This window comes from Zingiber officinale, chromosome 9B (assembly GCF_018446385.1).
Source record: "Zingiber officinale cultivar Zhangliang chromosome 9B, Zo_v1.1, whole genome shotgun sequence".
NCBI lineage: Eukaryota > Viridiplantae > Streptophyta > Magnoliopsida > Zingiberales > Zingiberaceae > Zingiber > Zingiber officinale.
Window position 1 is genome coordinate 15,120,030 of NC_056003.1, and position 16,913 is coordinate 15,136,942.

Here is a 16,913-nt window from a genome sequence, read left to right on the forward strand (position 1 = left end):
CAAGATATATATACATATAAATATACATCACTTTGCTGGAGTCCCAAGTCTCTATATCCATTCAAGTAAACGAGAATGATTTTAATACAAACTCACAAATCTAGTTTCAGACTTCCAGGAACGTGGGCAGCTTTTTTTTTTTTTATAGTTTTGGGTGCTGAAAAGTCAACGTGAGGATGAGAACCTGATCGGTGGTATCAGTTTCAGTAACATGGAGAGAACTTTGTTTCTTTCACTATGACAATGTCAAAAGTCAACTGTCAAATTAAAGATCATTGGGAAACAAAAAAAGTCAGGTTTTACAATTAGAAGCACTTGCAAATGGAAGTTCTGTGAAGGAACCTCTATAGAATTCTATACGAAGAGAATTCCCTTTTTAATTGTCGAATATTCAGATATAGCATGTAGTCGCAATCGACTTCAAATAGTTAGGACAAACACAACTTGCGAATGAAATCTGACTTTCAATGCCAATTTGCCAATCGAATAAAAAAAACAAGCACATGGATGCAATTAAATCTCTGTCATTGATGTTTCATAAGCTAAATAATCTCATCATATTGAAAATATATTACAAATTGAAACAAAGGAAAAGATGGAATGGGAAACAAATGATAAAGATCTCTCAAGCTTAATTTGAAAATTGTGCAGCAGCAAGCAAACACAAAAAAATGATACTAACTTTTCATCTTCCTCTAGGGTTTACAAGCTGAGAGAATACTGCACTTGTGGTAGCATCTTCAGGGATGTCAACGGTGCTGGCATTTACTCCCTCAGCCATGCTCAAGCTACTAGGATCAAGCGGTTCCATGTGTGGTAGGAGGATACCAGAAATGCTCCTTATGCTGTTATCATCGGGGTCGGCAAGTGAGGAAGTCTCCTCGAGCTGGAGAGCATACTCGAGGTTCCATAAGACATCACCCATTGACGGCCTGTCGACTCCCTGATCTGCCAAGCATTTTTCAGCTGCGTCGCCGTATTTCTTGAGTGAAGCTGGATTGATTTTCCCTGCCAATGCTGGATCTAGAATCTTTTCAAGCATGCCTTTCTTCTGCCATGCCATTGCCCACTCCGCGATGTTCACTTGTTCCCTCGGCAGAATGGGGTTGAGTGCTGGCCTCGCGCAGAGAACTTCCATCAGCACGACCCCGAAGGAGTACACATCTGACTTCTCAGTGAGCTGCTGCCTCCGGAAGTATTCAGGATCGAGGTAACCAAAGCTCCCTTTCACTGCAGTGCTAACATGGGTCTGATCAATCGCAGGACCAGCCTTTGAGAGGCCGAAATCTGCCACCTTCGCGACAAAATTCTCATCCAAAAGGATGTTTGTTGTCTTCACGTCACGGTGGATGATGCTCTGAGCTGCACCAGTGTGAAGGTAATGCAACCCTCGTGCAGCACCAATGCAGATCTCAAGCCGTTGTCTCCACGAGAGGGACGGAAGGTTAGTGCCGTAAAGATGACTCCTTAAAGGCCCATTTGCCATGTATTCGTAGACCAGTATCATTTCGGAGCGCTCATCACAATAGCCAATGAGCGAGACAAGGTGGCGATGGCGGAGCTTGGACAGCATCTCAATCTCAGTCTGGAACTCAGCTATACCTTGCTCAGACCTAGGATTTCCTCGCTTGACAGCTACCCTAGTACCATCTTCCAACGTCCCCTTGTAGACTTTTCCGAACCCACCCACTCCAAGAAGCAAGCTCTCATCAAACCTGTTGGTGGCATCAAAGATCTCCTGGAACATGAAAACCCGGCCAAGGTTTGTAGAAGCCAAAGATATACAACTTGCTGTTCCGCTCTTATGAGAAGTTGTGGAGACTTTACTGATGGAGTGGGAATTCATCCCATAAAAGGGAAGTGGTAGCCATGGTTGATTATTGGAGCTAGCTTTTCTTCTTCGAATGACGAAACAGAAGTAGCACAAAATTGTAGCAGAGATGCCAATCAACGAGCCCAACACGACTCCAATTACCAAACCCAACTTATTCTTCGATGACAATGAATCAGGTAGAAGATCTTTAACGGCACTGGTTCCATCCAAGCTTTTAGCATCGTTGCTAATCTTCATGAACTCCAAACCATTAAGAATAGCATTACTGAAATCAGCCATTGTATCCGGACCCACACTGACGGTCATCGTGTTCGAACCATTTGAGCTTGCAACAAAATCCTTGTAGTATGGCACAGACAAGTCACTTTTCAGTGACGATAAATCAAGGCTGGCAATGGCAATGTCGGAATTGACATACACATTGAACACTAGTGTGTTCAGAGCCTTGCTAACAATATCACAGAAATGGAGACGGATCAAGTATTGGAAGCTCGGATCAACTGAGAAGACCCAGGTGATGTTGAAATTCAAATCTGTGACATTCGGATCCCCCATTGCTTCTGCAGTGGCATAAACCCACCTCGGAGCTGTCTCAATTGTGACTCCATCAGGGTAATTTATACTGTCGAGTTCGGCAGACACCTTCACTGCAGAGCTGTTCACATGGAGGTATTTGGCATCATTTTCCCAAGTCCTCCCAAGGGAGTCATTCAATGGAGTGAGCAGAGGGCCGCCCATGTTCAACCGATACATGGTTTCAAGGCCAAGAGCAGAGATGCCACTGAAAGGAGCATTAGGCACTGCAAGGGCCTGGTCATAGATCAGGCCATCAGGAGCAGAGACGACTTCGATCCCATTCACGAATGAGATGGAGCCGTTGGCGGGGATGAAAGTGAGGGCCAACGAATCAGAGGTCACATTCACCAAGTACTCCTTGAACATGTAGGTGCGGTTGGAGTTCTTGAAGGTGAAGTTGTTCATGAGGACAAACTCATCTGTCACCACTGTCAAAGGAGCAGAGACCAAGTCATGGCCGGAATTCGGAATCGGATAGAAGTAAAGGCGGATCCAGTGGCGGCCCTCCTGCCGGATATCGAAATTGTAGTGCGCCGGCTGGGTGAAGAAGCGAAGAGATTGGTAAATCGGGGAAGGGAGAGCAGAATTGGAGGAGGAGGAGGAGAAGACGCCGTCGGCGGAGGTTCCTAAGGAAAAGGATGATTCTTGTGAATCGGGAAGGAAAACTTGGCCTTGGAATGACACATTCTGAGAAGCTCCACAAGCAAGGAGATAGTTATCAATCGGAGCAAACGCCGCAAAGGAAGCATCAAGAATAAAAAAGGCAGGGATCGCAAGGAGCAAACAGATCAACCTCATACTTGTAAGAACCCTAATTTCCCTGCTCCTAGAACAAAATGCGATTACGCATGCTACAAAACCCCGCCAGAAAAGTAAATCAACAGTAGTTCACTCCACAGATCTCTACTCTATTCCTGAAAACTAACATCAAGCAAGCAAAACGAGCGCCTAGTGAGTAAAAACTGACGTCGAGCTTCCAAAAAAAACTTCATATTCGTAGATCGCTCTGGGGAAGACGAAGAACTGACCTGGAGCTCAATGCGGAAAAATCTCCTCCTCCCTCTCCCTCCAAGGTCGTAACTTCTAGCTGCGGAGTGATCCGGGAACTGTTCCGGAGCGAAAATGCGGCGAAGAACGGCAGTCTAAGGGGAGAGAGGAGGATCGAGGGAGGGTTTTCTCTTGCTGTCTGCTGCCCTTTTTGTTTTCGGTATCAGATCAGTGGGGAGGCCTTTTGATCTACCCAAAAACAGCGCCTTTCCAGGCTGGGGAAGTAATCGGATGAGGCTGTCGCCACCTACTCCGAGGACCCACTTCGATCATCGATCATCTCTCTCGCTCGCTCGCTGTTCTCCACTTGATTTTGAGGCGAATAAAAAAAGCAATTTTGCAGCAGGCTAAGCGACAGAGAGAGCACGGCGTAAGACATTTAAAGGAAGCAGATGAAGCAATGAACAACTTGGACAATAATAGCAATGATATTACGAGGTTAGTTAGTTTATAGTGGACTGTATATCCGTCAAAAATAATAATAATAGCAATAACAGAAACTAGTAAGTAAACATCATCAAATCTTTACACTACTACTTGCTACCCTTAGCATTTCTTCTGCATTCGTCATCAAGGGAATCTCGCTCATTTCAACGGCGCATTGACGATTTGCATGACGATCAAAGTTAAAATAGACGAGGACACATGAAACAGTGTAGTAAAGAGATATATCGTAACCTTATGTTTGGATTGGGTGACCCAAAGTTTATTAAGGGAGAGAAAGAGAAAGAAAGAGAGAAAAAATAAAATATTTATATTCTATTTATTTGAAAAGACAGGAAGATTTATTAACATAATATATGTAATTGTGTTTGGAAAGTGAAGGTAATGATATACTTATGTGTTTAAGAACTTAATATATCTTGTATATATTTATTGATTAAAATTTACGTATTTAAGCAAGTGTATCTTATTTGTTAAAGTCGACATCAACATCAGCGTCAGCATTGAAATTGACATTGACGTTGAAATTGACATCGACGTTGAAGTCGGTATCGAAGTCAACATTGACGTTTACGTAAAAGTTGACATCGAAGTCGATGTCGACATCAGTGTCAACGGAGTGCGAGCGTCGGGCGGTGCAAATTAGACGATCCGAGTATTTTTTGTCACGATACAAAGAATATCTAAAATAATGATTTTCCTAAATGGAGTATAAAAAATTCTTCCATTTAATAGGTAAAAAATTAAAATTTATCCTTTCTTATTTTTATTTTCCATAGCTCACTTCCATTTAGACGGCATTTCAAATTTTCCTTTCCTTTCCTTTCTTTTCATCCTTTTTTCCCGCTTCTCAAACAGTGCGTAAGTGTTCTCAAACCAACAATGACTTGAGCTCATTTAGCTCAATCGGATGGTTCGTTTTACCTTTGGCTTGAGTACCCAACCAAAAGAAATGCAAAAGAAATCCATACATTCAGGCGACCATCACCCCACCACCATGGCACCATATATATTATTGGGCAAAATCTTGGGCAATGTGAATGAAATCCCAGCTGTTGTGGTCTGTCTCAGTAGAGCATGTGGTTGGTTGCCTCTCTGCTATGTTTTCTTCGCTTTTTCCCACCACGAAGAGGCGAAATTTATGGGGGGATTGCTTCATAATTAAGTAGTAAGCTATCGCCATCTTGCTTTATGTCTATGATATCTTCTTTCTCTATCTTTGCCTAAGAAATGGAGGAGAGAAGCAAAGGCAGAGGAAGTGAAAAAAAAAAAACAGAGCTATTTGCATATTTACACGGTTAAAATCAAGTAACATATTTTAGGAGAAAAAACTTTTATTTTTAACTATAAATTATATCAAAAATACCCTCAGATAAGAAAAAACATGAAAATAGAGAAAAAATATAAAAAAATGTAAAAAAATAAAAAAATATTTTAAAAATTTTAAATTTTTTTTTTAAAAAATATAAAAAATTTTAAAATATAAATTTAAAAAATATAAATTTAAAAAATATAAATTTTAAAAAAATTTTAAATTTTTTTTAAAAATTTGAAATTTTTTTAAAAAATAAAAAAACAAAAAAATTAAAAAAAAATTAAAATAAAATAAATTAATTAAAATTAAAAAAATGTAAAAAATAAAAAAAATTTCCTCATAATTTTAGTTATGTGATTATTTGATAATCACATAACTAAGATTATACATGATAATTTGAATCAAACGCATCTTTACATATACGAAAACAGAATGCACTTTTATTATTCCAATAACGAAAGGGCAACTTTTTGAAAAGATTTTTTCTTTTTTCCAATGAATGAATTCGACGGGGACCAACCACCGTCGTCGTGATTTGACGTTTTACATGATTTAATGAATTACAACTTGAATTCCGTTGTGCATGATTTGATGTGTGTGCATGTGAGGATCTGGCCCCTCTGCCTCTTGGCTTTTTCTTCTTCAGTTCTTCTCCTCTCACGCCACAGCTTATATTCAACCACACATATAAAAATAATAAATTAAATTAGATCAATTTTAAATTTTAAAATTATGATAAATTTAAAGAAGGATTACTGGAATTTAGATGGGCGACTTGAAAATTTTGTCTCGGTTTCTTCTAAACTATAATGTACTTGTTTAGATGGGAAACCTACTTTTCAGGCAAATGTTGTGACAGCCTTCGTTGTGACAAGGACTCGGATTTAATTTTGATTGAAATTAGAGAGTTCAAGTCAACATCTAGAATGTAAATGAGAAAGACAGCTTCCAGCCATAACTTAATTTTTTAATCTATTTATCTTTTTCCGTATCCCTAAGATATCTAATGATCAACATGAAATATTATTATCATGAGATATGAGTCCTTTATGTGTTAGTGATTATTATAAAGACTAATAGTCATCCATGATTTATCTCTTCCGTATTGACCTCGGGACGGATTGACAGAGACGTTGAGACAAACATATTCACTTTTTGCCACCATGATATTAAGGACTGAATAAAATATTTCCTTGAAATTTTTTTTTTGTATCTTATTATAAAACTAATAATATTGAACCATTTAAAATGAACTATATTATTTTTTACTCTAATAGATCCATTGAGTAGAACGATAGCATGATAGAGTTTAAAGTCGTATAGAAATAGTTAGTGTTGAATGACTTCACGAGTAGTATCTATCTCTATAAATGGTTTCCTTTTCCATCTCGATCTCCTTAACTACTTAGATATTCTCGCATTACATCGAATATAAGAATATTTTCTATTTAAAACACAAACAAGAAGATTAAACTTCTCTCAACAATATGCGAGAATATTATTAAAGAAAAATATCAAAAGAATAATTCATTCTTTGAGAAACTATTATGATATACTTTTCCTTAATGAATAAAATGTCAAGCTAAAAAAGGGGTGACAATGCAATTCGGATAAGGGATAGAGTTCATAAAGATGACTCTAAATACATCCTCGGATATGGGAACTACAAGAACACCTCAAAATACAATGAATGAACAAAGAAGATAAGAATGCAAGCTATCGCTTGATCATTGCTGTAATCTCAGTTCATCTAACAATTAACGCATGTTGACCGGGGTTTCATATGCTTGACGACATTGCAGCTCTCATAGCACCGTGTGTCGCCTCGCGCTTCATTTCTACAGCTTTTCCGCTCCCCCGGAAGTATGCATACACTTCCTGCAGGAAACGTGCGAAAACACCATTTGGATTAGTCACACTGCAGCAGGAATCATGCCTCGTTTGCCATGCTTGGGCGGAAACAGGTACAGAAGAAAACTTGTATACTTGGAAAGAAAGAAGTGGAAGGAGAAAGGAGTACAATTCCACCTAATTCTTCTAAATTGGAAAGAGATTAAGTTTAGGCATCTATTGAATATCCAAGTAAGCAAGATAACATTTTCAATTCCTTTTCTACTTCATTTCCCTCCTAATTTCTCCTCTCCAAGTAAACACAAAACAAAAAGTATATTCCAGATACTGGGCAAAAACATGATGTTTGTATTTTGTAGAGAGAAAGGCTTGCTGAATCAATGTAACTTTGAAATTTATAATATTAAATTGGAGAGTAAATTGACGAAAATGGAAATTTCAAGGGTATGAAAGTGACCTGTATAACCCAGACACTGAGCAGTGATTCAACAGTGAACAATCCAAAGCCGATAAAATAGAAGATCTACAAGAAAAAGAATCTACACTGAGGAAAGCAAATTGGCAAAGGGAAAAGAGAGACATTTTAATGCTAATCTGGAACTTACCCCAGCAACAGCATGTACACTAGCAATATCTATAGCTGGAAGAAAGCCACTGTTATAGGAAAACTGATGTTAGCGAATCATTGAAACTAAACTTGAAAACAAATATTTGGAGGCTTTAGCTGTGGTGACAAAACAAGAACAAAAGAAGATGCAGTAGTATCCTTCAGATGTTCTGATTTTGTAATAGGAATTTAGGTTAAGGTGCAAAACCACATTAGATTTTATAGTAAGGTGAGTATTCTAAAAGAAATTTGGCAATAAGGAACTGTTAGATTTGATGTAATCTCGGATTAATCAGAAATATGGTTCACAATTTCAAACCACATTAAGAATCTTTCAATATATAATAAACATAGAATCTTACGCCAATGATTTCCCATGGAAAATAATTGGAGGAGCCACAGCTGAATATATAACAAAGCCAAGGTGAAGCTGTACACACTAAGAATCAGCGAGGCTTCTGATGTTTCTTTATCAAAAAAATCACCAAGAAATCTGAAACCCATGACATACCAAGTAAAACAGGAAAAACCATCCGTAGTTCAAAGCACTATCAGTCCTGCAAAATCAGGATGCAAGATCATATGACTACATAAAGTTAATGTTTACAAAATCCTAGTTGCAATGCATGGCTTCAAAATGATGTACAGGCTCTAATACCTCATGGCGCGATAAAGAGGCCGATACCACAGGACATATGCACCTGGAACCCCAGAGATGAAGTAAATGATGGAAAGGAGCCAGATCTTGACACCTGAAAAACAAAGAGCGATCTTTATTGAGATATAACAAATGCTCACTAAAATCTTTAATATAGTAAAAACAGTGATTCACATGATGAGTATCAGAGCTGAAGGCGAAATGACTGATGTTCTATGTTAAGACAAAATACACTAAATACTATATTAAATATGAAACACGAAAAGACAATGGATGACAAACTCTAACTCTTATCTGGATACCTTCTCCCACTATCCATGCTGCTGTTACTGCTATGATATTCCAAAAAAGACATCCAGCTAAACCTGCAGTTAGAAATTGATCAAGATATGAATCAAGGATTAAGAAAAGAAGGTCGAAGACCTAAACATAAATGTCAGAGATGCTTTTCCCCACACTCCATTGAACTATAACACAGATGCATTACTAGTTAGCGAATTTTACAACTTTCTTTATAGAATCATCAGAACAAAGAATCAAGAAATGTACATTCAACCACAGGAAAAGTCAATTTTCATACTATTGCTCTGTCATCACCTCTATGTCGTTCAAATATGCATTCATAAGTCATCCATAACAAGGTGATATTACACTGACACATGCATGCAAATCAGTGACCATATATTTGATTCTCATAATTGCTGCAAATGCATTATAGGGCTGAGCCAGTTAACCTTGAAATACAACATGCACTCAGTCAAAGGAAATTACGTGATATGTAAATATTAACTATAACAATCCTCAGAAAACCTGTAATTGTAATATGTCATTCATGAAAATGAAGGAACAATAAGTGACAGCAAAAACAGCACACCTAATAATGATGCAAATGCAAAATATTGCATTCTTTGCAAGTGGGCTGGTATTTCATTTGCAACATCATGGTGAATGATAGGGAAAAAAGATGGCCAATTTTTCTCCTCAATGATAATACCCGCTGCAAAGCACAAAAATTAGAATCAGTGTATGAGCAATATATAAACATTTACCAGATAGAAAAGACATATTACCCCGGGCTGCGGCATCTTCCCTCCTTTTGAGTTCCTAGATGCAGGGGCATATCATGGTTAAAGTGTGATATATAATCAGGTGAAAATAAGGGAGTATTAAATAGCAAAGGTCATATACAGTCTATAGAGACAACAACAACAACACAAGACTGGGTTGGTCGCAACTTATAGACACATTATTTGTACATTCATTTTTTGCTATAATGTAAGAAACACTAAATTTATCAAGTTATGTGCATGCACAGTTTAATGATTCAAGACAGTGAAATACATCAACTCTAGATAACTTAGGCATGAAATACAATAAACGTCTCAGACACCTTCTTTCAAAGAAGCAACAAACACCTGTGCTAGATTCAACAAGAGCAAGCAGATCATTTTTGTAGAATGACTACTAGAGCCCTTCTGACCAAAGCCGAACCTGGGGTGGTCAAGGTGGGGCCGTCGCACAGGGCCCCACCTCTGGTGGGGCTCTATTTTTTTTAGTATTTTTTTAAAAAAAAATTAGTAAAGGCTAAATCTCCTTGTCCCCCAAACTTTTTTCAACCGTCCGTTTATTATTTCATTAAACCATATTTGCTCGTCGTTTTTTTGTTCGTGTCAGGAAGAGGGATGGCGACACTTTCTTCTTCACCGAACGATGAACTCATCAACGGCGCTTTCACCCGACTTTTTCACCGAACAAGAAAGTTGAGGTAATCTTCTTATCCAGACTTCTTCTCCGGCCGCACGTGAGCGGGCCATTTGGCTAGATTTATCTAGGTTTGTCACGTAGTCAGCTTACAATTGAAGTCTTTTTTGTTATTATTTTGTGGTAGGAATTGGGGAGTCTGATTATGTGGTCGTTCCATTTGCTGTCTTTGCTGTAGGAACAAATATCTAAACGAACGGAGAGGTTGCCATTAAACTTGCAAGTGTAGTGTTTTAACAAGGATAATTTACCTTCTTCAACAATCAATGAAAGTGCGAAAATTATTTTTTGGAGTGTTTATAGCATCAATTTTATTATTATTTTTATGAATACAAAGGGTCCATTTTTTTTTTTTTTTTGCACCAGACCCTTCAAAGTCTAGGGCCGGCCCCCTACTTCTAGCAAATGCCAATTTGGCAGCTGGAACTTCAGTTAACATTAAATACCTAATGATAGGTCGAGTTCCATTGTAAAAGGGTTGTATGTGAAGGCATGCTTGGCCTGTTGTCTCTTCATACATTAATTGAGATTAGTGTACAGAAATCAGGTTATTTTCTTCTCCCTTGTTATACTTTGTTAGCTACTTCTCTTTAAAGTGAAAAATATATATATCTAATGAGCATATTCTCACAAAATAGATGCTTCCATCTTTTGTTGGAACAACTTATTCAGTATGCCTTCGTTGAGATAAGAGGCACTGCAAGAGTCAAACAAGAAGTGAAAAAAAGTCCATCAAAGGCAATACTCGAATTTGGTCAGTCAGTGTGGTCAGAACTTTTGAAACCAACACCATTCTACACAAGAGCTCTCCTCTGGCTCACCACAATGTTTACTTTCCAAGACGATTGATGAGCCATCTGATGAGCCAAAACACCTTGTTGTAGACCTACTAACTGTATATATCAACCCATGTACAAATAGGCATTCCCATATCTTACTATAAAATTTAATACATGAGGTGTGCTTTGAACAGTTTTCCTTTCTTTTCCCCTCAAAAAAAAGTAAACTAACAAAACATCAGTCACAAAGGTTTACCATCATATACCAAGTCCCTTGCCATGAAAACAACTAACCTACTTATTCACACAACATTATGAGAGGCTAATAGTTTCAATAGTGCATCTAAGATTTGACTTTGAGTAGTTAAGTCAAGGGTATACCTTTTCCCTCTTATTTAATTCTGCTTCCCTAGCTTGAAGCTCCTTCTCCCTTCTCTTCAGATCCTACATGAAGGAACATAATTGAACATGGAGAATACTTCACAAATTCACTTAATGAACATGACAAAAATACAACAGATCAGTATATTCTAGCAAGCATCCAAATGATTCAATATATGCAACCTTAAGAAGCATTGGAGCACTGCTTTCCCCCCTACCAAGAATATTTGAGAGTTGGATCACAATCAGGTGTTTATAACGATTTCAACATGCAACCAGCTAATCTTGCTAAGTACAAAAAAAGGATGAAGGTGACTAAAAGCATTCAGTTATAATTTACTAATATAGTAATTTTGATCAGATTTTAGTTTGGCATGTGCCAAAAAAAAATATCATGTAAAGAAAAAGCAGTAAGATTCATGCTGAATTCCAATAAACACAGTATAGAATTGTCTACTTGGCGAAGTATGTGAAATTCCGTTTTTAAGCACTGCTATAAGTATGAAAAGAAAGGTCATTTGAACCTAAACGATAAGCACTGGAGTTCCACTTTCTATAGGAGAGACAAAATGCATAGTATCAATCAAATTTTAGTTCCTTCTAATTTTCCATTTTAGAAGGGCAGTCCCTCTAAGACATAAGGCTGTATTGGCTGATGGATAGTACACAGACTCAGCAGTCAGCAGTTTATAGGAGATATTCATGCAATAACATTGTTCTTTTTCTCCTCTTGATATATAATCACTCTTGCTTAACCATCACCCCTTGATATGCAGCAAAGCTATAAATTTGGAGCTATTTCAGTTGAGGGATTCAAGACTTCTCAGCAAGTTGCCTGCTTTCTTCTGCTTGTTACTACTCTTCACTAGCAGCACAGTTAGATTGCTTCACCTATCCCAATAGATCAAATTCTCAGGGAATTTTAACTTAAATGCATGCAGCATTGTTCAGGTGTACAACATATGTGACTGGTTTAATCATCAGACCTGATTAAATAAAAAATAGAATTTTCAACTCCATTCAAAATTATTAAGAGTATACTAATATACCTTCTCTGTGTCAAGAGGAATATCAATTGTTGCACGAAAATCAGCAACCCCTGAAGCAAGAGGTGAAAGTCTAGAATTTGATGAAGGAAGAGCACCTCCGTTGTTCTGGAATATTTTTATATCAGTAAAACTTAACCATTAGAATGGACCCAAGTATATCTTTATTGAAGGAAACATGAAGAGCCTAGATGTATCATCTTCCAGTTCAAATAGATCAAATATTAAGCAAAAAACTTACTGTCATGTAAAATGGCCCTCCTCCATAACTTGACCCAGCTGCTCTTCCACGGACACCAGAATCCTGCAACAGAAGGTTTTACATAGATTGAATATATTTGAAAAAACAGTAATAAGGCTCCAATTATATCTGTGAATCCTTTAGACTTAGTACACAACCTTATTTTTAGTGCGCATATTTTGGAAGTTTTAACTCCCTTAGACTTAGTACACAAAGAAGAGACTCTAATAGAGTAACAAGGGTCACACTCTAGCCTTTGGATATTTCACTAATAATACACATGCAGTATTTTCTAAAATCAGTACTAAAGAAGTAAGTTTCAGAGGTTGAAGATTCCTTATGTGCACTGAGATTAAAGTTAGAATTAATATCGAAACTGTGCCTTGAACCTACAACTACTAAACAACACCCAATTGCAACTAATGCCCTCAAACTGTGCCTTGAACCTACAACTACTACACAACACCCAATTGCAACTGATGCCTTAAAACTGTGCCTTGAACCTACAATTACTACACAACACACAATTGCAACTGATGCCTTAAAATACAATGCTTCGACTGGAATATGTTTCTTTTACAATCAAAGACAATTTTCCTTATTCGGAATCATCAATGATCCTCCGAAATCGATGAAGGCGGTGAACTAGACATGTGGCTCTGCTGTTAACTTGATGAAGACTCCGTGTTATCCTACAACACAAAGAGCGTTAGTGCCGGACCAGGAAGGGGTCCCCAGAGTTAGCCCTCCGACGCTCAAGTCAATGCTCGGTTTTGGAGAAGAAAGTAGCAACTGTAGCAAATAGCGCGTGTAAATAAGAAGCATCGTATACCTCCGCTCGTAAATGGAGACTCCCTTTTTATAGTGTTACTGTTGCGTTATGCACGCATCTCAAAGCATTAGCACGCTTCCCAAAGTTTTCCTAAGAAAGGACAAGGCATAACTAACACCTTTCCTTAAACGGGCCTACAGATCATTGTGGCTTGACAGGCTAGAAGCATCTAAAGGACGATTTGCCGGCAGGATATTTTGTCCTTTCCGGCACAAACTTCCAAAAAAGTACGATGTGACATATATCTAGATTCTGCTATAGGCCGACCGAGGGCACTCGGCCAAGAGCTTGCCAGCTCAACCTTCCAGAATGCAACTACCGACTTGTTCTTCACTTACCCTTCATATTGTCAGAAAGGTGCATTGTGTCTGATTGGCCCTGTGCCCGATTAGACCTTAGGTCCGATTGGCCTTGTGCCCGATCGGACCTTAGGTCCTCTTGGCCCTGTGCCCGATCGGACCTTAGGTCCAATCGGCTAGGACAGTGGGCCGGATGAATTAGCACTTAACTCAAAATTCCATCTGCGAGTTGTGAAGGACGACCGTTCGGATGGTCCAGCCGACCCTTCACGTCCGACTGGCGTTGCGAGGCCCGCTCGGTCAACCTTGCCCGATCAGCAGTCTCCAGGTCCGTTCGACTCTGCGGCTTTGACCATTTGACTTTAAGCTCCATGTTAGCCGACCTTCGCTGTTTTGACCTGAAAAAGGGGCCCATCTTTATCACCGTATCAATCAAAATAAAATTCAGTGGCTAAGCCACTATTCTTCAAAGAATTGACTAAGGTCCATAGGAAACAATGGAATGTGAGTCAGTAACCAAGTTGCGAATGCTTAGGCAAGAAACTCAATGATGAGGATGTTCATTAGGTATCTCTCAGTTATTCAAATATGAGATAGCAAACGGAAGAGCGTCCCTCAAAAGAAGCAATCTTAATTGCTCCAGGTTGGAAGCGTTACCATGGACTATATTAAATGGACACATGTGATGGCAGACAGAGAAAGAAAAAAACCCTCAGACGCTGTCCTCCTCGCACTGGTAACCTTCCTGATGGGCCCCTATCAGGATGTCCGTGTATGATCTAATAAATGAGTGTTTAAAATGAACACTTAACGTCAATTACAGGATGTTTTGAGATCTTACTCATAAAATCGACATGTCTGTTCTGAAAATTTCAATCAAGCCGTCAACAGCACATATCAGAAAAAGCAACACCAGAGATAAAGGGAGGGGAAAAACAAGACTTTGATAATCTATAATGAAGAATGCGAAAGCAACCCTAGAAATCCAGACCTCCGGAGTCCCGTAGTTCTTCCGCAATATTCAGTCTTGCGTGTAGATGTTGGCAAAGAAACGCAATGTTAATCAGGCATTTACGAATCCAACGGAAGTAAATGTGTGTGTTGTGCGCGCGCGTGCGTGTGTGTGAGAGAGAGAGCATAGTGGATTTAAGGAAGAACGAGAGGTTGGTTGAATTCAACACACCGCAAAAGGATTGACGTCCTCCTCCTCGTCGAAGGGATTTCTCTCGTATCGCCCCGCCATGAATGAGATCGAGGTCTCAGTAATCGCCTTCCTCCTCCTTCCTCGGACGACGAATCACTCGAAGCAACAAAAACGGACGCGAAACGAAGAACTTCTAAATATTTTCTCACAAAACCCCTCCGACTTCTGGAATTGGCGTAAAACGTCCGTCCGTTATGATGGTAAAATTATTACAAATTGATCATACTTTTTAATTTTGTTTCAACCGATGTCGTTTATATTCAAACACTTTTTTTTTTCAACAAATATAGTTTTACAAAGGTGTTTGATGAAACAATGTCGAAAGTTAAATCGATTATTTTAAATATGATTTGCTCAAAACAATTATATCAAAAGCGTAGAAGATGATAAGCTAGGAATGTTGTTTGAAGATTAACGAGGTGAATATTCTATATAATTTTGTAACATAAACAATGTTAGTGTCGAGGCAAAGAGAGGGTCTCGACATTGGTCTTTCAACACTCAAGTCAGTAACTCGTGTGAAAAGAAGAAGAAGAACAGTGAAAATGTTGTAGCCAAGGCGTGTTCAATAGTGAAGCATCGTATACATTTGCATGTAAATGGAGACTCTCTTTTATAGTCTCTGGGACGTTTGTGCATACATCTCAAAGCGGATGCTCGCTTTCCAAAGTGTCCTATAAAAAGACAAGTCGAAAAGTGTCTCTTATACCTTTCCCTAAATGAGCATGTAAATCCCTAATCTAACAAGCTGGAAGCTTTTGAAATACGATTTACTTGTTGTATTTGCTTTGTTGTCAATGGCGCAAACTTCCAAAAGTGTACAGAGAGATATGGAGGTTAGCCCTATAATGGGCTGACCGGACGCTACTTGGCCTGGCCGCCCGCGTTTGGTCCTGCCGCCCGGCACCAGTGACTTATCATTTGCTCGGCCATCCTACTGTCGAGGAACTAACTTTTGTCTGACCAACTGTAGTGTCCGATCGATCGTAATTGGAAGTTGCTGCTTGTTTCTTAACTCTCGTTTTGATAGCTCTCAGATTAAGGCCGTTCGATGTTATTGCTCGGCCGACTTGGGAGCTCCGACCAGCCCGCACATTCGTCCGCCTAGGGTCTTTGACCATTTGACTTTGATCTCTACGTCAGTAAATTTTCTCTATTTTGACTCACCTCTGGTGGGCCCCTCTTCATCACGTATTATATATATATATATATATAGAGATAATTTGAACAATTTTATATTAAAAATTATTACTACAGACGAAGTCAACTCCATCACTTGTGACACAAGTCAGACGACAAGCGATACGATCGTAATCTAATCTAAACTCTAATATTCCAACCCCACATTATTGAGTTATAAATCACTAAATAAACATGTATAAGATTGTTTGACACCCTAATTCATACTTAATTAGTCGATTAAAACAAATTAGTTAAGCCAACAACAATAAATCATGAGAACGATCTCAGATGGATTCCATGCAGGTAATCCAAATCTCAGAAGCATATTCCATGCACATTCCATTCTTCCTTCCTTTTTTATACTCGTCCATTGCTCACTCTTAAGTTCGGAGATCACAGACACTTAACCACCGTCACTACTGTTGTAGCCATTGTCGGAAACCGCCACAAGGAGATGGATGAGGTTGAATTGGAGAAGAAGGAGAAGAAGACAGTGCAGTCGAAACCGGTGTCGTTCGGAAGGCTTCTGAGCTACGCAGACACGGTGGATTGGGTTTTGATGGGTCTAGGGACGGTGGGCTCGGTGGTGCACGGCATGGCACAACCAATTGGGTACCTCTTGCTGGGCAAAGCGTTGGAGGCTTTCGGGAGCAACATCGGTGACCAAGAAGCCACGGTCAGAGCTCTAGAGAAGGTAATTTAGTTAGTCATATGACGAGGAGCGTTGTTATATATCATTAACTACCTTCGATTGAAGGAAACTCTTTTCAGCTGCTTCATTTGGTTTGTGTAGGTGATTCCATTTGTATGGTATATGGCAATCGCTACGCTTCCTGCAGGGTTACTTGGTACGTTA

General features: G+C 38.9%; 2 protein-coding genes across 3 annotated transcripts; both read right to left on the reverse strand.

Moving 5' to 3' along the window:
- Nucleotides 1-487: 487 nt before the first annotated feature.
- On the reverse strand, nucleotides 488-3,864 carry LOC122024287 (receptor-like protein kinase THESEUS 1). 2 transcript variants are annotated; one of them, XM_042582878.1, is made up of 2 exons: nucleotides 3,439-3,864; nucleotides 488-3,331 (listed from the first exon to the last, which is right to left on the reverse strand). In XM_042582878.1, exon 2 carries the CDS (start codon nucleotides 3,206-3,208, stop codon nucleotides 686-688), a length of 2,523 nt encoding a protein of 840 aa, XP_042438812.1. In that variant the 5' UTR covers nucleotides 3,209-3,331; nucleotides 3,439-3,864; the 3' UTR covers nucleotides 488-685. The 2 variants fall into 2 exon arrangements, with proteins under 2 accessions (XP_042438812.1, XP_042438814.1); XM_042582880.1 differs by having other exon boundaries at nucleotides 488-3,324; nucleotides 3,439-3,817.
- A 2,885-nt stretch (nucleotides 3,865-6,749) lies between these two features.
- Nucleotides 6,750-14,993, reverse strand: LOC122022273 (secretory carrier-associated membrane protein 1-like). Its single transcript, XM_042580232.1, has 13 exons — nucleotides 14,855-14,993; nucleotides 12,541-12,603; nucleotides 12,303-12,407; nucleotides 11,254-11,316; nucleotides 9,403-9,436; nucleotides 9,207-9,329; nucleotides 8,635-8,697; nucleotides 8,333-8,426; nucleotides 8,186-8,231; nucleotides 8,037-8,104; nucleotides 7,673-7,721; nucleotides 7,525-7,590; nucleotides 6,750-7,094 (listed from the first exon to the last, which is right to left on the reverse strand). The coding sequence occupies exons 1-13, from the start codon at nucleotides 14,912-14,914 to the stop codon at nucleotides 6,996-6,998; spliced, it is 933 nt and encodes a 310-aa protein (XP_042436166.1). The 5' UTR covers nucleotides 14,915-14,993; the 3' UTR covers nucleotides 6,750-6,995.
- Nucleotides 14,994-16,913: the final 1,920 nt, after the last annotated feature.

Bases quoted from the DNA above. Each gene is read 5' to 3' on its own strand.
- LOC122022273 (XM_042580232.1), bottom strand. From the start codon at position 14,914: ATGGCGGGGCGATACGAGAGAAATCCCTTCGACGAGGAGGAGGACGTC. The intron at 11,317-12,302 runs GTATATTAGTAT...TCCTTCATGTAG, and splicing joins TTCCTCTTGACACAGAGAAG to GATCTGAAGAGAAGGGAGAA. The intron at 7,591-7,672 runs GTAAGTTCCAGA...TTTTTCTTGTAG, and splicing joins GTGTACATGCTGTTGCTGGG to ATCTTCTATTTTATCGGCTT.
- LOC122024287 (XM_042582878.1), bottom strand. From the start codon at position 3,208: ATGAGGTTGATCTGTTTGCTCCTTGCGATCCCTGCCTTTTTTATTCTT.